The sequence below is a fragment of the Rhincodon typus genome, chromosome 12, assembly GCF_021869965.1.
Source record: "Rhincodon typus isolate 14 chromosome 12, sRhiTyp1.1, whole genome shotgun sequence".
NCBI lineage: Eukaryota > Metazoa > Chordata > Chondrichthyes > Orectolobiformes > Rhincodontidae > Rhincodon > Rhincodon typus.
The window spans coordinates 34,231,540-34,257,202 of record NC_063343.1 but is presented as its reverse complement, the minus strand read 5'-3'; the positions used below and the strand labels follow the sequence as shown (position 1 = coordinate 34,257,202).

General features: G+C 40.5%; 1 protein-coding gene across 1 annotated transcript in view; it reads left to right on the top strand.

The window, feature by feature from the left end:
- The window catches only part of LOC109917904 (protein phosphatase 3 catalytic subunit alpha-like), a 342,103-nt gene that overhangs the window by 303,538 nt on the left and 12,902 nt on the right, over positions 1-25,663 (top strand). Inside the window, exons 11-12 of the mRNA XM_048603968.1 lie at positions 6,834-6,931; positions 21,677-21,685. Of these exons, the coding sequence (XP_048459925.1) occupies positions 6,834-6,931; positions 21,677-21,685 (107 nt within the window). The remainder of the gene's footprint in view (positions 1-6,833; positions 6,932-21,676; positions 21,686-25,663) is intronic.

Below are 25,663 nucleotides of genomic sequence, written 5' to 3'. Positions count from 1 at the left end.
GGTAGGAGGTGGGGGTGGGGGTTGAGGTGGGAGGAGTGGATAGGTGGGAGAAAGGACGGACAGGTTAGAGAGACGGGGACAAGCTGGGCTGGTTTTGGGATGCGGTCGGGGGTGGGGAGATTTTGAAGCTTGTGAAGTCCACATTGTTACCATTGGGCTGCAGGGCTCCCAAGCGGAATATGAGGTGCTGTTCCTGCAACCTTTGGGTGGCATCGTTGTGGCACTGGAGGAGGCCCAGGATGGACATGTCGTCCAAGGAGTGGGAGGGGGAGTTGAAGTGGTTTGTGACTGGGAGGTGCAGTCGTTTGTTGTGAACCGAGCGTAGGTGTTCCACAAAGCAGTCTCCAAGCCTCCGCTTGGTTTCCCCGATGTAAAGGAGGCCACATTGGGAACAGCGGATGCAGTATACCACACTAGCAGATGTGCTGGTGAACATCTGTTTGATGTGGAAGGTTTTCTTGGGGTCTGGGATGGGGGTGAGGGGGGAGGTGTGGGGGCAGGTGTAGCACTTCCTGCGGTTGCAGGGAAAAGTGCCAGGGGTGGTGGGGAGTGTGGAGCGGACAAGGGAGTCACGGAGAGAGTGATCCCTCCAGAAGGCAGATAAGGGTGGGGAGGGAAAAATGTCTTTGGTAGTGGGGTCAGATTGCAGGTGGCGGAAGTGCCGCAGGATGATGTGTTGGATCTGGAGGTTGGTGGGGTCGTACGTGAGGATGAGGGGGATTCTGTTTTGGTTGTTATTGCGGGGAGGGGATGTGAGGGATGAGTTGCGGGAAACGCAAGAGACGCGGTTGAGGGCGTTCTTGACCACCGTGGAGGGGAAGTTGTGGTCCTTGAAAAACAAGGACATCTGGGATATCCAGGAGTGGAATGCCTCATCTCGGGAGCAGATGCAGCGGAGGCGAAGGAATTGGGAATAGGGCTTTGCACCTTGTTATCTCAGATTCTCCAGCATCGGCAGTTCCTACTATTTCCAAATTTTCCAGAAGTCATTGTAATTTACTCACTTTGATTTGCACCTCTTTACTGCTGGCCCTCACTGCAGGAAGTGAACAGTTTTGCAGCTGTTTAATACATACCTTTAGTAAGTGAAAGAGGAGTAACAACAGGCGAAATGCCAGCAGTTACATCAGCCTCCGTTTGCTCGGCCCACGCTTCTCCACAGGACAAAGAGGATGGATACAATGATCAGATGGATACAAAGGAGAAAATATCCTAAGGACACAACCTAAATGCTGGGGATCAGTTTTCTTGGTGTGGCTGGGCACCATAGTGTCTCATAAGCCAGGCTTTCAAGAAACTTGTACTGACATTTGTCACTGCCTGGAGTCAGACCTCTTTCACTCTGGCTGTCCGGGTGGTTACCGCGCTAATGAAAACCCCACTTCTCCAACTCTCTGGAATTCTGTGTTCTCTTCTGAAAGAAGTGAAAGCAAAGTGTTATGAGTGTGAGAAATTGTTGTATGTAGAAAAGGGTGGGAAAACGTTTGTCAAGGATGACTATGAAGCATAGGTGTACACGAACAATAAGATGAGGGTGAGTTTCAATGTTAGCTATTTAGGTGGGAACTTCAATGGAGTGGCTCTGTTATTTAATAAAAACATCAGTCCAGCAGTAAGAGATGATCTTAGTTCAGAAGATCAGCATGTGGATCAGTTTGGATAGAGGTGGAAAGTCATAAATTGGAGTAATTTGTAGGCCACCTTACAGTACATTTACTGAAGGACAGCATATACAGGAAAAAAATATGGAGATTTATGGGAAAGGCACTGTAATAATCATGGGTGGTTTTAATCTTCATATAGATTTGACCAAATAGACTGATCAAGGTAGCCTGGAAGATGAATTCATAGTGTTTATTTAGGACAAGTTTATAAGAGCAGTACATTCTAACGCCAACCAGAGACGAGACAATTTTAGACCTGCTATTATGCAATGAAACAAAATGTGTTTATGATCTCATAGTGAAGAAGCCTCTAGGCAAAACTGATTCTGACATTTTAAATTTCAAATTCAGTTTGAGGGTGAGAAGTGTGAGTCTAAAGCTTATGTTAAATTTAAACAAAGACAATTGCAAGGTGTGAGAACAGATTTGGCTGAAATAGCTGGGTAAACAGGTTAAGAGATTGGAGATAGAGAAGAATGGCAGATATCTAAAGAGCCATTTCATGGCAAAATTGTACTCCTTTAAGAAATAAAAGATTATATGAGAAGAATGTGCCGTGAATAGCTAAATAAGTAAGTTAAGGTTAGTATCAAATTAAAAGAAAAAATATATAATACTGTACAGATTAGAGGTAGGTCAAAAGACTGGATAGCTTTTTAGAAACAAACAACGAATGACTTAAAAAAGGAGAAATCAGAGTATGAGAGCAAGCTAGCTAGAAATATAAAAGCAGATCGTAAGAGTTTTTATAAGAATTTAAAAGGAAAAAAATGTAGCTAAAGTAAGTTTTCTGAAGAAGGGTCTAGATCCGAAACGACAGCTTTCCTGCTCCTCTGATGCTGCATGGCCTGCTGTGTTCATCCAGCTCTACACCTTGTTATCTCAGATTCCCCAGCAATGGCAGTTCCTATTATCTCTGTAGCTAAAGTAAGTGTTGGTCCCCTAAAGAATGAGACCAGGGAATTAATAGAGGGCAATGAAGAAATGGTAGAATTATTGAACAGGTATTTTATATCTGTCTTCACTGTCGAAGGCACAAACAAATCTCAAAAATACGTTAAAATCAAGAAGTGAAAGGAAGGGGGGCGGTACATAAAACAATTGTATTCACTAGGGAAAGGGCATCGAGAAAATGATTAGGACTGAAAGCTGACAGTTCTCCTGGATCTCATTGGCTGAATCCTAGGATCTTAAAATTTAAGGAGTTGCAGTAATAGCAGAGGGACTCATTGCAATACACCAAAGCTTCCTCAATTCAGGAAAGGACCCAGCCAATTAACAAATCACAAAAATAGCTATTCAAGAAAGGAGGGACACATTTTCCTGCTTTCTGTCAGCCAGTTAGCCAAACATCTGCCCCAATGAAAATGCTAAAATCCATTATTAAAGAAGCTACAGCAGGATAGTTAGAAATTCATGTGATCAGGCAAAATCAACATAGCTTTGTGAAAGGGAAATTGAGCTTGACTAATTTATTAGAGATCTTTGAGGAGGTAACAATGTGAATAAAGGGGAACATTTACATATGGTGTATGTAGGTTTACAAATGCATTTGGCAAGGTAATACATCAAATGTTACTTCACAAAAAAAAGGAACTCATGATATAAGGGATGACATATCAACATAGATATAGGATTAGTTAGCCAACAGGAAGCAGAGGATGGAGATAATGCGTCATTTTTGGGTTAGCAAGCCTAGAATATGGAAGTGCCACATAATCAGTTCATGGGCTTCATTTATTTACAATCCATACCAATGACTCAAATGAAGCAACCAAATTTGTGGCAGAGATAGTAGGAACTGCAGATGCTGGAGAATCTGAGATAACAAGGTGTAGAGCTGGATGAACACAGCAGGCCAAGAAGGGTCTAGGCCAGAAATGTCAGCTTTCCTGCTCCTCTGAAGCTGCTTGGCCTGCTGTGTTCATCCAGCTCGACACCTTGTTATCTCAAATTTATGGCAGCTTGGTTTGCTGTTGAAACAAAGATAAGTAGATAAATAAATAGAGTTAAGAAAACATATAGACCAAATTTTTGCTTTTATATTCATTAACGGGATGAAGACATCACTGGCCAGGCAGCATTTATTGTCCATCCCTAATTGCCCGAAGGGCAGTTCAGAGTCAACCACATTGCTGTGGGTCTGGGGTCACATGTAGGCCAGTTTCCTTCCCTAAAGGAATTAGTGAGCCAGGTGGGTTTTTCCGACAATCGACAATGGATTCATGGTCATCATTAGATTCTTAATTCCAGATATTTTATTGAATTCAAATACCACCATCTGCCGTGGCGGGATTTGAAACCATTATGTTATCTTGGTCTCTGGATTAACAGTCTAGCGATAATACCAATAGCCATTGCCTCCCCACCCTCAAATTTGGGAATAGAGTCGGGAAAATTTCTGACTTAGCAAACCTAACATTTTTAAAAATTCATCGACAGGATGAGGGCATCGCTGGCGAGGCAGCATATATTGCCCGTCCCTAATTGCCCAGAGGGCAACTAAGAGTCAAGCACATTACTGCAGGTCTGGAGTCATGTGTAGTCCAGACAAAGGTGGCAGTTTCCTTCCATAAAGGACATTAGTGAACCAGATGAGTTTTTTCAACAATCGACTCATAGTTGTCATTAGATTATTAATCCCAGATATTTATTAAATTCAAATCCCACCACAGCAGATGGTGGAATTCAAACCCAGGTCCTCAGGATGTTATCTGGATTAACAGTCCAGGGATTATACCACTAGGCCATCACCTACCCCTGGGGTTAGTACACTGACTGAATGGATTTTCAATTAGATCGGGTGGTGGTGCTGGTGATTGGGGTGGGGATGGTTTGGCAAGCTGACAGATGCTGACTGGAGTTAGGTCTGCTATATCCCAAAACAGTGCAGAAGGAGCTGTACGTGGTGTGGCTGGGCTAATTAAATGTCCCACCCTGGCTTTCTGCTTCATTCCTGTTTCAATAAAATCAACAAAACAAAAATGGCTCTCTAGCCATTACACCTCCCATCATTTCATCTTCTAACACACTTTCCATGCTCGAAAATTGGCAATTTACTGCCCCTCTGCCCAATGACCCCCCACCCCTGTAGTCCCTCACTCCCTGCATGCCAACCTATGCTTCCACGCCAACTATCCATGGTCCTCCATACTCTTTGTGTCCCCCAGCGCCCTCACCTACCCTCTGTACAAATGTATGCCACCTAACCACTCCCATGGCCTTTTGTAGCCCTGTGCCAAGTTAGTACAGAACCACTTTGTTAGCTCATCCAGTATCCACCATGGGCAGACCTGAAAAACCATGCTGAAATAAAATAAAACAAAGTCCAAAGTATTTAGTTCAGATGTCACTGCATATAAATCTCTTGTTTGTGAAAGCCCATTCAGTACATTAAAATCTCCACAAATACTCACTTTCTTCTGAAAACAAATGTTTGTATTCATAGCTCCAAATCAAAGGCAACTAATCTCCTAAAAACAACTTGGAGCTGTCAATAAATAGCAAACTTACAGGTGATCAAATTTGACAATGAAAGGTTTGTGGAAAGTCAAGCAGAAATAATGTTATACTGATGGCTGTCAGGCTTACGTCAAGAAATAGTAAAGCAACAAGCACCAGTGGAAATCCCAGCAATAAAAACTGCTTCTGTTTGAAGGCTGCTATACTTTTTAGTATGCAGCTGTCTCCATGATAAAGGTGAAGTCTTTCATTAGGGAGAGATGACTAGTGGTGGTTTAACCTCAGCGTCACCACGCTTTAGGTGAACAGAGAGTTTGGAGAAGAAGAGTCATTTCACGGTAACCTCAGGTGATGTGGAAATTGAACCCATGCAGTTAGCGTGGACAAAACAGCTGTCCAGCCAACTGAGCTAACTCATTGTAAGAGGAATTGAGTAAAGAAGTAGAAAAGTGTTGCTGTAGCTGTATAGTGTCTTAGTGCTTTTACATCTGGAATGCTGTGTGCAGTTTTGATCTCCTCATTTAAAAAATTACAAAATTGCATCAGAAGCAGCTCAGCAGTTTGTTCAACTGATTTATGGGATGAGAGGATTATCTTATGAGGGACGTTTCTGCATTTGGAGCTCAGAAGAAAGAAGGGTGATCTTATTGAAACATATAAGATTGTGAGGGGAATTGACAGGGCGAATGCTGAGCGAATGTGCACATTTTATAGGTTTGTATATCCCTTGTGTGGATCCCTATAGCTAAGGGGCACAAATTAAATATTTGGAAATCCCCTATTTAAGACTGGAAGGAGGAGAATCTTTCCTTTTCTCAAGTGCTCTTTCATCTGTGGATTTTTTTTTGCAGAGAGCAGTAGAGGTTGATCATTGAAAATATTCAGTGCTGAGTTAGATTGTTGATCAACAAACAAGTGTAATCTGGAGAAGGTGGGCTTGGAGAGATAGGTAGAGATAGATAGAGTTGAGACCTCAATGAAATCAGCCATGATGTTAGTAATTGGCAGACCAGGCTCCAGGGGCTGAATGGCCTACTCTTGTTCCCAGTTCTGGTCTGCTTGTGTTACATTCTTGTGTCATGCAAAAACAGGCTTATACCTTTATGACAGGACATCAGTCAAGACTACAAATTCAAAAGCACCTTGTTCACTCTTCCGTTATTTCCGCTGGCAAGCTGCAAAATGTTTTCTTTAAAAAAGAATCTCAAATTAGCTTCCATTTCACCAGCAGAATATATTGTTACTTTCAAATATGTTCCCAGTGGCAGGATTTTTTTGTTTCCCCACTGTTGCTCCACCTTTTCTTAGTTATTGTAAAATACTCCCAATTTTTTCCATATCCAACATATTAAAAATGCTGTGCAAAATTGCTGTGATTGGATCATTAATAAGCTCAGTAGTTAGTAATTTCAAAGTAGACCATGAGGTCCACTAACCTTTCTGATATAAGAGGCTCGTAGCACTGTGTGCTGACCTGTCTTTTTCATGTCCTGTTTTGTTTTTGTGTCGTGACAGTGTGGATGAGGAGCTCAGGTGACTTATGACCGTACAATCCAGCTCCATGAGTGGGCATTACTTTTTAATCTCTGCTGTCACTGTATTTAATTTTACACTTCAAATTTATAATATAAATAGGCTTGAAATAAAAAAAACCAGCATATTGATGAATAACAATGAAAAATCACAATTATTTTGTTTCTTTTTCAGAGAGGAGAGTGAGAGTGTTTTAACTTTAAAGGGCCTGACTCCAACCGGTATGCTGCCCAGTGGAGTGCTCTCTGGAGGCAAACAGACCTTACAAAGCGGTTGGTGTGCTTTGCAGTCCATCCTTCATAATCCTTTACTGTGACTAAGTCAATTATACCCTGATGACAAGAACCTTCTGTTATTCTCTGGCAGTTCTTATCCAGCTGTTTTAAACACTTCTACTACAGATTGTCTTCTGCTGAGAGGAAATAGCTATTTTTTTTTAAATTTTTGAACATCAAAATGTCCACAGTTATTTTTTATATGATAAGTAGAATTAAACCTAGGAGGTAAATATGTGTGGTTTTTTTTGATGTATTGATTGCCAATAACAGTTACACAAATCATGAAGTATTGCAACTAACTTGCAAATTCTAGACAACTTAAAAACTGTTTCCTGCTTTATGCAAGAACATTGTACACTGCTATGTCTTTTGCAATGGTCATGCAGAAATTAGGAATTCCCGGTATGAGGAACAAGCTCCTGTTTTGTTATTCTATGATACTGCATGTTAGTACATTACTGCACTGTGTGGTTAGCTGCTCTCATGTGACTAGAATTTAAGTATCTATAAGACCCCAATTATTTTGGGTTGGATAGTGGTTGATTCTTTTGAAAGAGAAATGTTCTATTAGTGAAAGCTGTTGGCACAATAAACTACTAGTAATTTATTTTCAGAGTTTAAGTCAGAAATGGGGTGCCTTTAGATCTTAGAAATGAACTGTAGACCAGGACCATCAATTTAGTCACAGTCACCTGGGACTGGAAGTATGACTGGTGCAATGATTGATATCTCCCAAGTTTAATGACCTGCTTACAATTTATAATCACTACTACTTCAGGGTGGAACTCATTCTATTAACTATTGGTGCAACTGCTTTCTCTGTACTGAGATATTTAAAGGGCACTTTACAGTCCTGACTTCAGTCATTGCTCCTCTGACCAAATTTTAACTATGATACTTTCTTTAAATGACATTTATTCCTCTCAATTGAAAACTAAATGGATGATCACATTAATTTTCTGTGTTCAGTATCAGTATCTTCGGCATTAGAAATCTAAGAAATGAATATTGAGCCAGTAAGTGATTAGTCTGTTATTTTTTGACTCACCAGTTTGAAAAGGTTGTGTTATATGGCATTAAGAATTAAATAGGTGTTGCATTGAAACTCCAGCATGTTTTGTCATTGGCTGGATTTGGTTTAGTATCAATAATACTTTGTGCAGGGAATTTGTAATCCACATAATTCAATAAAACTGCTGGATGGCAGTGAGTACAGACAAGATGCTCGTCCCAACATAATGTAGGAAGATTCCAAGTGCCAGCCAAGCTCCTTCTGTGAACCTGGTGGTTGCATAGTCTTTAAATCGTGTTAGTTGAAGGTCAAGAACTAGCCAGCAGCTCTTGGTTTAGCTAGCGTAGGTGTATGATGTGAAGAGTTACACAAGGAAGAAAATAAAACAAATTAAGAGTTGTGAGACAGTATTTTCAAATTACTACAAATACAATACAAGTTTCTGCCTGCTTGCTGTAACAATATCCTGCAGTGATTAGTAAATCATAAATTTTATTTAGTAAAAGTTAAAGAGTGAACGTACAAGCAAATTTTTAAGACAGAGATACTTAGGTTCTTGATTAGTAAGGGGATCAAGGAATACAGGAAAAGGCAGGAAAATGGGATTGAGAAACATATCAGCCAAAATCAAATGGTAGAGCAAACATGGTAGACTGAATAGCCTAATTCTGTTCCTATAGTCTATGGTCGAAGTGTAGTCTGGCCAATTATCATACTAATTATCAGCTGAATAGACTCATGTCACTGAAGCTTGTCATCTTGCTTTCATCAGGTCAAATGTAAGACTGCCAAGTTTCAAAAGATTACAACTATTTATTCTACAGGAGAAGAGATAAGTTGACTCTGATTGGCAATGCCCCATTCTCCTTGCTGTTTGGGACGCATTCAGCTAAGTAATGTAAGGAGAGGGCGGTGGCTGGACGATTAATATACTCATCAAATGATATTATTAATGACATCCTGATGTGCCTCACATGCACATTTCCAGAAGATGTAACTGCATGCATGCTTGTGGCCATACCAAGATTGTATTTGGCATATTTTATTGTGAAAGTGCATGAGTGGGCATCAGATTCCCTTATGTTTCCCAAGGAATACCCTTGGCACCCAAACAATGGCTACTATTTATTCCAATTTTAACATCTGAACCTGGAAGGATATGCTAGATTATTTCATTCAAAGTAAAATCATATACAGGATATGAGCCTTCAAATAGATTTGTAAAAGTTTACTGAAGCTTGTTTCCATTTTACAATTTAGAGTAAAAGTCCAAAGGAATATTTATTTCAGTAACTTCATTGTTTATATTATATTTAATTTTAAAGTAATCATGCTCTATAGATAAGTCCCCTGGGCCAGATGCGATTTATCCTAGGATTCTCTGGGAAGCTAGAGAGGAGATTGCAGAGCCTTTGACTTTGATCTTTATGTCATCATTGTCTACAGGAATAGTGCCAGAAGACTGGAGACTAGCAAATGTTGTCCCCTTGTTCAAGAAGGGGAGTAGAAACAACCCTGGTAATTATAGACCAGTGAGCCTTACTTCGGTTGTGGGTAAAGTGTTGGAAAGGATTATAAGAGATAGGATTTATAATCATCTAGAAAGGAATAATTTGATTAGGGATAGTCAACACGGTTTTGTGAAGGGTAGGTCATGCCTCACAAACCTTATTGAGTTCTTTGAGAAGGTGACCAAACAGGTGGATGAGGGTAAAGCGGTTGATGTGGTGTATATGGATTTCAGTAAAGCGTTTGATAAGGATCCCCACGGTAGGCTATTGCAGAAAATACGGAGGCATGGGATTGAGGGTGATTTAGCGGTTTGGATCAGAAATTGGCTAACTGTAAGAAGACAGAGGGTGGTGGTTGATGGGAAATGTTCATCCTGGAGTTCAGTTACTAGTGGTGTACCTCAAGGATCTGTTTTGGGGCCACTGCCGTTTGTCATTTTTATAAATGACCTGGATGAGGGCGTAGAAGGATGGGTTAGTAAATTTGCGGATGACACCAAAGTCGGTGGAGTTGTGGATAGTGCGGAAGGATGTTGCAGGTTACAGAGGGACATAGATAAGCTGCAGAGCTGGGCTGAGAGGTGGCAAATGGAGTTTAATGCGGAAAAGTGTGAGGTGATTCACTTTGGAAGGAGTAACAGGAATACAGAGTACTGGGCTAATGGTAAGATTCTTGGTAGTGTGGATGAGCAGAGAGATCTCGGTGTCCATGTGCATAGATCACTGAAAGTTGCCACCCAGGTTGATAGCGTTGTTATGAAGGCGTACGGTGTGTTAGGTTTTCTTGGTAGAGGGTTTGAGTTTCAGAGCCATGAGGTCATGGTGCAGCTGTACAAAACTCTGGTGCGGCCGCACTTGGTGCGTACAGTTCTGGTCACCGCATTATAGGAAGGATGTGGAAGCATTGGAAAGGGTGCAGAGGAGATTTACCAGGATGTTGCCTGGTATGGAGGGAAGGTCTTATGAGAAAAGGCTGAGGGACTTGAGGCTGTTTTCGTTAGAAGAAGGTTAAGAGGTGACTTAATAGAGACATACAAGATGGTCAGAGGATTAGATAGGGTGGACAGTGGGAGCCTTTTTCCTCGGATGGTGATGGCTAGCACAAGGGGACATAGCTTCAAATTGAAGGGTGATAGATATGGGACAGATGTCAGAGGTAGGTTCTTTACTCAGAGAGTAGTAAGGGCGTGGAATGCCCTGCCTGCAAAAGTAGTAGACTCGCCAACTTTAAGGGCATTTGAATGGTCATTGGATAAACATATGGATGATAATGGAATAGTGTAGGTTAGATAGGCTTCAGATTGGTTTCACAGGTCGGTGCAACATCGAGGGCCGAAGGGCCTGTACTGCGCTGTAATGTTCTATGTTCTATGTTCTATATTTCTGATGACTGAGTATGAATCTGTTGGAAACAGTAAGTACCTTAAGGCTTTCCTGATAGCTCAGTAACTGAATGCACTGTGTTGCTTGGGCCTAAGCCAGTATAAGCTAGGAATATTCTGTTTGAAGCTGATTTATATTTCATTAACTAAATGGTGGTGAGGAGACGACAGTTACCCTTCTGATCCTTGGTTGAGATGACAAAAGATCTGTTCTTTATTGTTACCCAGTCATGCGCGTGTGCGAGTTCAAGTGTTGGATGAATAGTGCCCAGCTTGACTTTGAAACCTTATTGTGAAACACTTTAATGACCCCTCAGTCCCGTAGTATTGCAAGTCAAAAATAGCCACTTGAGTGAGGAGTGGACAGCGCAACCAGTATCTGAGCAGTGTACCCCAGATTGAGAAACACTCTCCAAAAGATGAGAAAAATGAGCTGAAATTGGTGAGCAGGCTACAGCACTTGTCATTTTACAAGATGCCAGTGGTGAAACGCCTTACCCAGCTTTAGCCCAGCTAAAAATGTATTCCAGTGTTTAGCAACTGAACATAATAAACATGTTTCTTCATCTCTCAAAACATGCACTTACCCAAACTCTACTGGTTAAAAAACAGAGTCTATTAAAATGAGCACTGTTTATTAGTTCTCATTGTGTCACACCATATGTTGCTTTTGCAAATGAATCCGATGAACATTCAGCCCCTCAAAATTGCCATGCCATTCAATCAGGTCATGGCTGAAATACAGGTCTCCACTTCCCTTTCATGTTAACTCTTCGTCAATAATCCCTGTAATTTTTTTTGTTGCATGGACCTCCAATGTCTGTGTGCAGCAGCAACTTCCTAAACAAGAAGGCAATGCCTTCTTGGAGCGGCTGTGAGGCAGAGAAGGGACATTGCTCTTCATATCCCTCAAAATGATATTTCAAAAATCTATCTACTTTCTCTTTATATACTTTCATTGATCTAGCCTCTGCAACTCTCTGTGGCAGATAATTCCAGATGTTCACAACTCTGAGAGAAGAAATTTTTTTGTATGTCAGTTTTTAAATGATGTAACTATGACCCCTAATTTGGGATTTGCCCACTAGTAGAAACATCTTGATGTCAATTTTCTCACAATTTTGGGATCTCAAACTGTGTAATGTGACTGGCCATCTTGTCACTAAAACAAGGGATAAATGTTTATAAAAAGATCTAGGTAAGGATATGCAGATTTGTCAGACTCATCAAAATATTGATCTTGTAGGCCCTGACTATCATTATGCTAAATTGTGTAATTTACTGACATGAAAGGATGATGCTTCCAACATATCGGGAAATAAATATATTACAGTTATGCAGCATGCCACAGAAACTCCACCCATCATTATTCTATTTCACAATGCACATTATTATTCTAGATATTATTTCAATTTTAAATAAACAATCATGACACTTGACATATAAAGGACGATGGGTTTTAACTTGCCAAATAAATTTAAATGCTATAATCTAATTAAGGATTATTACTTAATTACAATTTGAGTGTAAAAAGCAAGGAAAGCAACTGCAGAATAATAAAATGCTTGGTATTGTAGTTATTTTCACATTTTTACACATTTTATTGTTCAAATGGATGTTTATTACCAAGGATTGAAATTTGAGGTAACCAAAACTACATTTAGCCTGTGAAATCCAAAATCTTTCAAGGTGTCTCTGCTATCTGCTTTGATATGTGGACAACACCAATATTATTGTCCACCCTGAGATTTATGTTATGAAAAAATTGCAATCGGTTGATTTCAGTTTCACATGTTTTGCAAGATGTGGATGCTGACCTGCTGTGGATCATAGTAACAGTTGATACTTTATTGAAATCAGCCTCATGAGCAATTTCAAACTGCAGAGTAAATATTTGTTGTTTTCCATTGATTTCTGGTGTGCATTAATGTCAGCATGTTCCAGTTTAAGCAGGGTACCAGGAGGAAATTGCTTCACACACTACAGCGCAATTGCAGAGTTCATTTCCCCTCAGATATAAAAGAGGATCTGATATTACAGTGAATTCTGAAAGCTGACAATCATGGTATACAAGTTTAAACAATTAAGCATAATTGCATTTTTGTGCCAGCATTTCACTCCTTTGTGCAGTATCATATGGTGTAGTTAGCTGTACTGTGACCCCTATAGAGGGGTCACGTGTCCTATGGCTACCAGAGTTTAATGACACACAGAGCTGAAAGGTCTTCAGACCGTACACCCATTCCAGAGCATTCTGTTCTACCTTACGGTTTAAAACTTGACCATCTCAGAAAATATGACAATCATAACATACAGCAACTAGCATTAAATAAATAATTAATGGTTACCCCCAATAATTACTTACCCTGGCCACCTCCACATTGCCTTTGAGCAAGATATGTCATTTTTAGAAACCGATCCAGTAGCTGTTCACGAAATCACTCATCACGAGAAATGTAACTAATATAAAAGATTTGATGAAAGCACATGCAAATAAATAAGCTTGAATTAGTTGACGGCAAGATACTACAGATGCTAGAATAGAGAGTTTTTTTTTAAGTTCACTCATTGGATCTGGGCCCCACAGGCCGGGCCAGCATTTATTGCCTGTCCTTAGTTGCCCTTGAGAAGGTGGTGATGATCTGCAATCTAGAACTGGTGCTGTCCATGTGCTTACGCAGACCCACAAAGCCGTTAGGGAAGAAACTCAATGATTTTGACCCAGCAACAGTGAAGGAACAACGATACATTTCCAAGTCAGGATGGTGAGCAACCTGGGATGGGGGCATTAACTCAATTAAGTCATTATTGTGGGGATCCTGAAAGTAGAAGAGCGAAGCCACTGCTGGGATTGCATCTCAAAGAAATGCAACGAATGGTATGAAGGTACACTCCTAACAATAAGGAGATGGCAACGCTGTGGTAATGTCACTGGACTAATAATCCAGTGGCCGGACAAACTTTCTGGGGACATTCTCACCATGGCAGCTAGTGGAATTTAAAATTCATTATAGTGATTTGGAATGAAGGGTAGTGGTGGATTTTTCAATGAGTAGCAATCTCACATGAATTGCCACTCTGTCCATTTTTCATAAAAGGAGAGGGCTCCGCGTTTCTGAGAGGTGATTCCACACAGGGCTCCTTTAGAAATGTCGAAGTATACTTTCATGCTGATACTTCTTTCACCTTGTAGAAAAAAAATCCACTTCTTTTTCACCGCAGCCAGGTTCTGTATTCTGAAATATAAAGATCTTGACAGCTACTTTGATAGCTGCTGTCAAACCATAAACACATCAGATAGATGTGATGGTAGTGTACCTGGCACCAGGTAAGTATGGCACTTGCTGGGTAGGGTGCCAGGTTGCAAGGTACCAAGGGGACTAGGTAAGTGATGCAGTATTTAGGGTGAGTTGGGTTGGGGGAGAGAAATCGGATCTGGCGGGGGTGAGAGAATTTGGGTGCCCTTACTGTGGCAAGAGAAGGAAAGGCAAAATCTCATGGGATTTGTGGTGGAGGCAGATCATGGTCAGAGCGGGTGCAGGATTTCAGGATCCAGAGGGAGGTGGAGGCATGCCAGGTCTGGAGCAGGCAAAGTGGAAGGAGGTCAGAGGAGCTGCCAGGTCCACAGGAAGGTGGAGGCAGATTGGGTCCACTGCGGGAGACAGGGGAGGCACAGTCCCTGGGGAGGCAGAGGTAGTTCAGCTCCAGAGCAGGAGACAGGGTGTTTCTGTCCTAAAGGGTGAAGTAATTGTTAGGTCTTGAGAGGGTGAAGGGGTGTCAGGTCCATAGCTGGTAAAGTGGGTCAGGTCTCGGGGGCTGTCAGTCAGGGCCTGGAAGTGAAGGTGCTCTGGGGTTGTAGTTGGGGGTGTGTGTGTGATGTAGTATGGGGACAATCAAATAGTTACTCAGGAGTTGGGCTATATATGTATTAGTCTAACATTTCCTGAGTAACTGTCTACATAATTACATCAGAATCCTCTGAATTCTCCAATTTAAATGGAGTCTTCTGGAGGGCTTCAGACATAAGGAATCTGTCCTGCAAAATATTCAATTTCCTAGGTTATTCCCTCAGAGTTTGTTACAATGGGAATTCTGCAGGGTCCCCATGCACAACTCCCAGCTATACTGAAATGATGTCAGTCTGGCCAGTGGAAAATCCAGACTCTAGTATCAGTAATAGCGACCATGAAACTATGATCCATTGTTGTAACTTACTAATGTCCTTTAGGGAAGAAAACCTTCCATCTGATGGAAGCCTATGTGTCCCTTCATGTCTACATGATTGTGGTTGACTCTTAACTGCCCTCTGAATTGGCCTAGTAAGCCTCTCCAGGTCCAAATGTAATGTCCAGTCCAATGTTCCAGATCTGTGACTTCTCCTCAGTTCAGAGTGTGTTGATCATTCAATAAGATCATATTTGATCTACAAGATAACCACATAAACCCACAACTGCATGATATTTCTAACATGTTTGAATAATGAAAAATCTAAAATTTGCAATTGATCAATCATCAGATGTCATTTGCAAAAGAGAGTTCCAAATTTCTGCCACGCTGTGTAGAGAGATTTTCCCTAATTTAGTTCCTGCAATGTCCTCCCTCCACTTTTAAGAATACACCTTCCATTTCTTGAGAGCTCTCTATTTACCCTATTTGTTCCCCTTAATACCTTGAAAATCTTAAAGAAGTTGTCTTTCAATCTTCTTAATTCCAGGGAGAACACAATAATTTGTGTAATCTGTTCTCATTAAAGTATCCTTGGATTTCTGTTATTATTCTGGCAAATCCACATTGGCCTCCTTTTAAGACTTGTACATCCTTTCAAGGATGTAATGGCAAAAGCTATTCAGTACTCCTGGCATAGACTGACTAGGGTTTTGTATAACTGAAGCATAACTCTACCCCTGTATCGACAAAACATAAAAGTCAACAATCCAAAGCCTTTCTGATTGTTTTCTAAACCTGTTTTAATTATAAATACACCTGAAGCCCTAGTCTCTTTGGATCTCCATTGTTTCTCGCTAGTATTTTGGAAGAACCCTCTTTTAGACCCAGAGTCGGTGACTTACATCCAAATTGAATCATCACAAATTTGCCTATTCACTTAACTTATCAATATCACTAATTTTATTCACGTCACCTATAGTGCTGTTTTATCTTTATATCCTTCAAAAATTTGGATATGTGCTATGAGATCCTATTATTTAAGTCATTAATAAGTGCATCAAATAATTGAGACCCCAATACAGATCCTTGTTGATTAGCTCTCATTGATTAGAATACCTCACCATCATCTCTAAACTCTGTCTTCTACTGTTCAGCCAGTTTTATAATCAGGTCAACAACTTGCCTTCAATTCCACAGGCTTCAGCTTTAGTTAAGAGTCTCTGATGAGTGACTTCATCAAATCCCTTTTGGAAGTCCACATAAATAAAGTTATCTATTTTAGTCACCTCTAGGAAAAATGTAATCAGACTCGTGAGGCATGGCCTTCTCTTTTCAAATCCATGCTCCCTCACTATTTAGCTGCTAAGTTTCAAAATGTTCAGTCACCCTCGCCTTAATTGTAGTATTTAGTAATGTCTTACAACAGATATTGAGCTAACTCATTTATGATTCACCATTTTATTTTCTCACTCATCCCTCTCAAATAATGATTGAGATGCACATTTTCCAAGGAATGGTTCCTAACTTGAGATTATCTCAATATTATGTTCATCTCAACAGCGGAAACCTAGATAATCAGAAATTGGCTTCAGCACTAATATTTGCCATGTTTAACTAATGAAGTTTTTTGTTCATTTTAAGTTTGAATATTGGGAAGCAGAAAATTATTTAATGGATCTGGGAATTTCAGATATGGTATGGTCCCCCATCTTCACTCTTTCAGGACCACAGGGCACAGACTTGAACATATTCGATTCACAATAAATTTAATAACCAATTGCTAGATTTGGCTGAACCACATCGAGTGCTGTGTCTCACTCTGCTAGAACTATCCAATACTTAAAAGTTACCCCGGAAAGCAGAGATAACTTCAGCATCCTCCTCTCCACTGGCAAGTGTATCTGCTTAAGCAACAGCGTCCTCATTTTCAATAACAAGCATAACTAGCCTGCAGATTGTTTTGCCCCCAGATTAGGACCACTCATTTAGATGTCTTGTTTGTTTTTCCAGTTTTCCACTTCTATGACTTCATGCCCCTTTCAGAGGTAAATCAATGCCATTTCCAAAACTATTGATCTCCTAATTTCCTGTATCGCCTTATGCTAACGACTTGTAAATGGTTCCTTTCCTTCAGGCATTGCACCACTTTTGTAAACCAGCATTACTACTCCTTTAATCATCCATCTTCAGTCACCCAGTCTTGCAAAGTACTGTTCAATCTCTCATCTCCCTTTTCCCCCAAATATTTAAATGTGCTGTTGCCTCTAAAACCAATGTTCATCTTTACCACAATTGCATGTTTGATTATCTTCAGCCTGGCTGTTGGCCCGTCACAAAACCTAGGGATTCTATCCAAGATCAGAGATGAATTCCTCTGCCATTGCATCTAGAGTGCTTTATTCCTTATCATCATTGACAACTATTCCAAAAGTTTGACATGTTTAACTGCATCATCTCCTGCATTAGTCGAATCTTCAATTTAGTAGAATTACATTCATTTGATTTTTCATTCATCCCATCATAAACAGGGCATCTCAAGCACAATATCCTCTTCCTTTGCCCTGAATTTAGTAAATGTAAAACAGGTTATTTGGTTATTTAATTACTAATTTAAAGTTTAAAAACTTCTCTTATCATGCACGGTATTCTTTTTACAAAATTAGAACATTGGGACTAATGTCATGTAATAACTTAGAAGTTATAAAAATGCCTTCATTTTGTGAAGTTACAGCTAACATTTTTTTTGGATCAGATACCATTGTCTGTATAACATGGCCTGAACGTAGCCCTATATGTTACCTTATGTAACATATGCTACAAAGACTGAGTGCTGTTGAGACAGGTGCCTTGAAGTTTTATTTCTTTCCAACACTGTTGTGATATCTCAGACTTATGATCTGAATTCTGTACTTACTGATGTCACTGTAGTTACACGCTCATGACTGACTGACTGACAGAATACACTACACCGACTCCATTGCATCAGCATTTAAATTGGAACATCACATATCACATATCATGATGCCATGTAACAGTTTTAAAGGTACTTTGCTGTCTGGCCTGGAATCTATGCAATTACATTTCAATAGAATTTTGTGGTTGACATTGACTGCAGTTGTATTTTGTGTTTATTGTTATGACGGATCTCTTAATATAGTAAATTAGTTATAATGAATCAAACTTTTATTATATATTCATGTTCATTTCTGTAGCTAAGGGGACATTCATTTACCAATTACAACCCAAACATTACCATTTTTTTTCAGGATGGTATTGTGTGCAGAGCTCAAAATTTAGAAGGCTTTCTCATCATTTGTTGAGTACGTGAAACACCATTAACTGATAAATACTCTTCTCTGCCATTGATGTCATTCAACTGTTCTCTGGCATATAATAACAAAGATATTTCTAATATTTGGTTACATTTTGGTAATGCCAATACATCTTTTGTCTCACTGCTGTGATACATACTGAAGCAGAGCCAGTTTTTATTTCTTTTCCTAATTTTTATTGAATACTCATTTATTGACGCAATGAGAGAATCTATTAGAATTCATGAAAGAGCTTGTTTTCTTTGCCATCAAGGTAATCACAATTCAACATCTAAATTAGAATTTCTAAACTTTTTTAATAGAGTTTTCATAGAATTATAGAATCTGTATGAAATTTTCCTTTGAAATGAAGCATGTGTGCTACTGACTCTGTGCTATGGATAATTTAGACATTAACAAAAGAAAATGTATCCAAAATTATTTTAAGTTTGATAAATATAATTAATGTAACACATTAGTACTCTGAAGACTCAACATGTTTTGTGTTCACGAGTGTGTTTAACTAGTCTAGTGTTCATTCAGATGGAACGGTTAGTAACTTCGCCCTGAACTGAATTATCAGTGCTTTCTGCTTTTCTTTAGTCTTTTGTTAAATAAGTATTTGAAAAAGCAATAAAATGAATAACAGTTTGGTTCATTAGGACTTATAAAAGCAGTTACGGTTTTCTACAAAAAAAATGTAAAACACTGATAGGGTTTATTGGTAGAAAGTGTTCTTATTTAAAGCAATTCTCTTTAGGCAGCTGTCATCGGATCAAAAATGAGAAAAGGGTTAAAATATTATGAATAACTAAAGCATTTATAGCTTCATTTCAGTGAATAATATCCATTCCTAAACATATGTATGAATTGGATTATTGAAATATATTTATAATTAAACAAAAGTCACACCCATTTACCTGTGGCTACATAGTGCGTTGTGATTTTTCTTCACTTGAAAAAATACTTTTAAGATATGATTAATGACTTTTTGCTAGTTATTAATTTTTGTTTTGTACTCCTATTATAGAGGGATGGTTATCTTCAGTCATAGAAAACCAGCTAGCAAAGTGTTTAAATCTGATACTGATATTGATATAATAGTCTGGATATTCCAAGGAGTAGCAATCAGTTAGATTAGTGCTCTGCCCTTATTTGTTTCCTATTATTACGGAGTTCTGCATTTCTAGCCAGGAATTCTTATCCCAGTTACTTTAAAAGTGTGCAGTGTATGTGAAATCAGCACACCAACTCTGTAGTGCAGGATACCTGGGGGAGGTCAAACCTTGGTAGGTACATAAGGTAAGTGTGGGGTTAGGACTGCAGTTCTTTAAGTGCTGGTGTGACAAGTGTCTCAGGTTCCAGTTTGCCAGATGAGTGGGAATCCAGGTAAATGATTAAGTGCTTGGTGTTGGTTAGGATTCAGCTTGCAAGGTGGTTGTTGGAGCCAGCAGAGAAGGGGTGTGAGGAGGTGGTGTGTGTCAGGGCCAACAGGTGAGAGGGATGTTCTGCCCAATGACCAAGGTGAGTGGTGGGTGGGTGAAGGGTTTTTCTGTGCTACCAGTTTGTGGAAATGCATTGGGTTGGCAGGGTTGGGTCAGTTGGGCTTGGGGGAGCAGGTGTGCTTGTCCAGGACTGGGAATGTAAGTGTCGGTAAAGATGTAGTTGGGGGCGGGCTGAGTGCTAAGTTGATGGCTCTGGTTAATAGCAAGCCAAGAGCTGAATACAGTTTTTATTTGTCTAAGTTTTAGTTACGCTCTGTTACATCTGGCACTCCATATGGTCCTGGAGACAGTAAGGACTGCAGATGCTGGAAGCCAGAGTCAGTAGATGTGAAGCTGGAAAAGCAGAACAAGTCAGACAGCATCCAAGGAGCAGGAAAGTCAATGTTTTGAACTGAAACCCTTCGTCAGGACTGGGGAGGGGGAGGCCAGCCCAGAAATAAATAAAGGGAAGGGGTGGGGCTGGGTGAAGGGTAGGTAGGATGGTGATAGGTGAATGCAGGTGGGGGTTATTATGATTGGTCCATGGGAAGGGTGGAGTGGATAGGTGAGTAGGAAGATGAATATGTTGGGTCAGATCAGGGAGGCGAAGAGGAGGGGGAGGGCTGGACTTGGTATAAGGCTAGGGATTTTGAAGCTGGTGAAGTCAATATTGAGGCCATTGCCCTGTAAGCTCCCAAGGTGAAATATCAGGTGTTGTTCCTCGAGTTTACATTTGGCCTCACTCTGACAGTGGAGGAGGCCAAGGATGGACATGTCGCCAGGGGAATGGGACGGGGTCTTAAAATGGGTGGCAACTGGAAGGTCGGGTTGGTTAGTGTGTGCAAAGCGCACATGCTCCACAAACCAGTCCCTGAGTCTGCATTTGGTCTCCTGATATAGAGGAGACCACATCGGGAGCAACGGACAATAAATCAGGTTGGATGAAGTGCAGGTGAATCTCTGCCAGATCTAGAATGATTGTTTGGGGCCTTGGACTGAGGCGAGAGGGGAGGTGTAGGGGTAGATATTGCACCTCTTGTGGTTGCAGAGAAAGGTACCAGGTGTGGTGGAGAAGTTGGTGGGGAGTGTAGAGCTGATAATGGAGTCACGGAATGAATAGACCCTGTGGAAATTGGACAGGGCTGGGGAAGGAAATACCTTTTTGGTGGTTGGGTCTGATCATAGCTGGCGGAAATGTTGGAGAATGATGCATTGGATTTGGAGATTGGTGGGGTGGTCCATGGAACACCTGCCCCAGTGGGTGAGCAGCCAGTCGATCACTTGGTAGGTTTTCAAGGAATGAAGTTATAATCTCTTGCACCTTTTGGCTTCATTGCAATCCAAAGCTACATTACTGGCTCAACTTTGATTTATACTATTGTTTTGAATTTTTTTGTTATATTGAAAAGCACTCCCGTGTATATGCAAAACATGTAGTTGAATGACAAAATCTATAACCTGTGACTGCCTTTAAGAAACATTTCTTTATTCAAGACAATCTCAATCGGGCATTTTTTTGTGCTGAAACAACAATGACACATTTTCTATTATTTGTTTTGAATGATTAGAATTGAAAGCAAATATATCCCTGATATATTTGAACAATGTGTGTTTGCTACAGTATAAGAGAATGATAGGGCTGATGAACAGTTTTTTAAATGTATTAGTTAAAAATGCTTTAAGTGTATGTTTGTTGATTGTAATCCTGTGTTGCAGATGTTTTCCAATAAGCTTCTATTAATTTTATTGACTTGTTAAACTTTCTTCCTGCTAACCTTCCATTCTATGCTGTTTTAGTCACAACTGTAATATTTCCTCCCTTCTATTTCTCTGAACTGTTTCTCTTTTTTTTTCTGTCATCTCTTCCTTTAGAACAACCAGGTATTCTCCTTTTTCTGCTTCAATTTGTCACAATCTCATATCTGTCTGGTTAACCATTCAGAATTATCCTGTATTATTAGTTTTGTAGCTTCACCATTGCAATTAATATTCATCAAACAGAGGATTTGGGTTCCCTCTCATTGGAAGTTTGAGGCCAAGCAACAAACTACTGGTCACTAATTCGCCATCCACAGAATGATGGCCATGAAATTGGACAGGGCCAGAAATGGGTGTGAATATCATGATGTGGCATTATCTCATCCTCAATAATTCTGATAGAGGCTACACACAAACTTTGTGTTGCCTGCTAATTTAAATAATTTGGCCATGTAGCCAACACTAATATGCTGTTGAGTGGCTGTACACCTGATCTGAGGGTTCAAGTTTTAAGAAACTAACGAGCTAAGGCTAGCCTGCACTACTTAAAGTGGTTCTGTAGATCTTAAAGGGGAAGTGTTTCATGGCTGCAGTTGGTGTTGGAAGCCATTCACAACTGCTTATGACCTGGGAAAGATAGAAGATTGACAAACCGTGAGAAAGAGTTGTTTAAAGATTTTCTGAAGCTGAACTGGAGACTGTAAGTGATGTCAAAGAGAGGGAGAAAGAGAGAAATATCATTTGTCCACAGAAGAATAGGAGGCTCAGAAAGAAAACTCTAACCAGCTGCTTATATAGCTGTGGCAGCCAATGTCAAGTGTCTAGCATCCAGGATATGGATTTAGTTCCATAGAGGTTCAAAAGTCTAATATGAATCATCAAAGGTCAGTGAATGCATCGTGAAATAATATATTGCTGCACTGCTTGCCTTAGAAACTGCTAAATGTTCCATACACACATCATTCACCTACACAGAATCTCTACCAACCATAATTCATACCTATCATTCACACCTTCATTCCACCCTTAAAATGTTGTAAGTTTCACACCCAGATATCACAGCTTGAACACTGTCAGCTGTTTAACCATGTCCATGTCATTTTGCACCATACTCACTGATGCACTTCCCTGTCAAGGTACCGCAGGACTATAGGCAATAACACCAAACTGGCAATACTGCACTTCCTTGTAACAATGAAGGATGCATCAGTCACTGTCACACAAACAACCAAAACTGAGGAAGTAACAATCACTGGGGCTGAAATCATCAATAATAATGGAAACTTTGTTTCAGATCATCCTCACGCTTAGATTCCACTACACCTCATTTTACAACCTACCTTTGTACCTTTCACCTTCAGTTAATGAAAAACTGCAATCTCGCCAGTCAGGGACAGCAGAAAGACAGTGATGAAGAAAAACGTTATCACTCGTTTTCATACTGGCAATTCCTAGCTCAGATATTGACATTGGACTTGTAGGTGGGATTTGTGAGACTCCAGGCATGACTGGGTCAGAGCCATGGTTGGTGAACTCATCATACATGTGCCAGTTTACCAGAGGACAAAATTGGCATGGGTTCTGCTGCAGCAGTTTCAACTGATGACTTTGATAAGCTGTTTGCAGGCCGATAAGCACAGTTAGATGCTTGGTGCATTGGCCGGTCTGCTGGAAAGCCTACGATCAGTTTTAACGAGTATGAAGAAGTCCAGCAACAATTTGACACAAAGCATTGTGCAGAGCATCTAGCCTGTCCTCTCCTTCGTTGAAGTCGCGCTCTACTCCATTAGCACACTTGCAGATCCCAACAATTTGCAGCATCTAATTGCAAATGAATCAGCTTACGCTGCAGCATGTGAAAGCCACTCCACCTTTGGGTGTGGCAGTGGAAACTCGAGGCTGAAGTTACACAAGCAACTATGCTGTTATACAAGTATAGACTTCTGTCAGGTAAATTTAGCTTGTTGCCATGCAATCTCAGATCGCTGGTATCACCAGTCTCAGTGTTCAAAGAGAATTGCGGGCTGTCACAGCAACCAGCAATCTGTCCTATGCCCTCCTAGGATTTTGGAGAGGCTGTCTCAGAATGGACATGAAGCATCAATGTGCTATCCTCTCTCAGGATGACACCATTGCCTTTTCACCAATGCCCTCACTATTGCCAGCCAATCAGACATACAACAAAACATGTAAAGGTGATGAAGTCTGAAGCTAGGCCTTCAAAGGTTTGAGTTGCTAGAGGTCATTCTCCAAAAGCAACTGCAGTCTGCACCTTTAAAAGCTATCAGCTTGTGTGGGATGAAACAGCAGAAACAAAATGCATGCAGCAGAGGAGTTGATGATTGTCTACAATATAACATGATTGATTTACAATTTTGTTCAGAACATTTATTGCATTGCAGTCAAAAGAACACTGATGGTCAGTGATAGAGGGAAGATAAGATGTCGGTCTTGTGGTGTATGAGTAGTAAAGTTGTGTTTCAAGGTACAGTTGTCAACTGAGATGATTACACAAAACCCAGCCAGAAAGGAACTACTGATTGTCTCCTCCCTTCCTCCTGGTCATTTTCCTTCATTGTTCATTGTGTAGCTAGTGGTAGGACTGTGCTCTCATGATGGCAAGGGTGTGCAGTATGCTACATACTGCCTGCAAAGCAGTCCAGACAGTGAATACATCTTTTAAGCACCTCGACAGTTTGCTGCATCACATCTTGCATGGAAGTACAGCTTACATTATTTGCATCCTCCCAAGGCCAACATGTTCATGTGTTGTGCACTGGAATCCACTGGTTTGTCGTGCTGGCTCAGATGGAAATGATGCAGCAGAATGAAGTCTGCACCCAAAATACCAGGCTTTGACCTGCGTGATACATTGCCTGTGGCAACACACTAACTGGATGTTAAGGTAGTTGAATTGCTTTGGTTGGAGTAAATCAGGGAGCTCAAGCAGTTGAGTGAACCTCTCTGGAGGAAAGGGTATCTTTGTCCAAAAGAGATCTTGTGGAGAGAGGGAAAGCCAGGCAAAGGATCTCCTCAGCCAGTTGTGAACTACAGGCTTAATTCCATGTAAATACTTTGGTTTTCTTATTTAATTTTAATTTTCTTTCATGTTTGTGAAACTTGCTGTCACTGGAATAAAAATCTCTTTAATCATGATCTACGAACCAACCATGCAATTACATTTCCACAGCACAGGCAACTGGTCCTGGCAGCTAAGGTTGAAAGGCTCCTAGCCTAGATGGAGCAGATGGTGGAAGACTTGAAATGGGTTGTGTCCTCCCAGAAGGTCAACGGTGCTCAGGTATCATTGGACGCTTGGGAATTGGCAGGAGATAAAGGATCTTTAGACAAAACCAGCAGAAATTCCCCTGCTTCATTTGTTTCATAGTATGAAGAAAGGAAGCTGCTTCTTATATTTGACAACAGGTAAGAAACCGAACAGATTTAAGGAACTCCTGATACACCCAATGATCTAATGGTTGAAGACTGGATTGAAGATGCCCAGCTGGTAATGGTGTCCAGTTGCCTCGGAGTGAGAGGAGATGGAATTCACAATAGAGTATCTGTTTGGGAAAGCCATTGGGAAACGTTGGGATAAGGTCAAGATGGTCAAAGAAATCTGCAGCAGATGTTTGAGTGGTAAGAATGAATTTGAGCATACCTGTGGTATTGGAGCCAAATATGTTGTGAGAGATCCAGACATCCTTGGAAAGCATAAATGGTGATTGCTACTAGCAACACGTTACGAGCTCAGCAAATGGGACTGAGGAGTCTTTGACCTTGCTCTGTACACTCCAGGTGTATCAATCTGTACAGAACATGAGAACTGTTTGAAAAGCAGGAAATCTGGCTGCTCTGTCACCCACCCGCACCATCACTGTTCTAGAAGGCTCATGCCAGCCCTTTCCAAATGGTCAACATCAGGCTTTGCTGGAGTGTTACATTTCTCACATAGCAAAGCTTCCACTAGTTGTGACTCTGTCTGATCAAAATCAGCTCAACATTTGAGGAGACTCTTGAAAGAATAGAATGAGTCTGCTTGTCATAGTTGAACGTGAACAAAGCCTGTTCCACCTCATCACTGTGGGAGAAAGGGGAAGG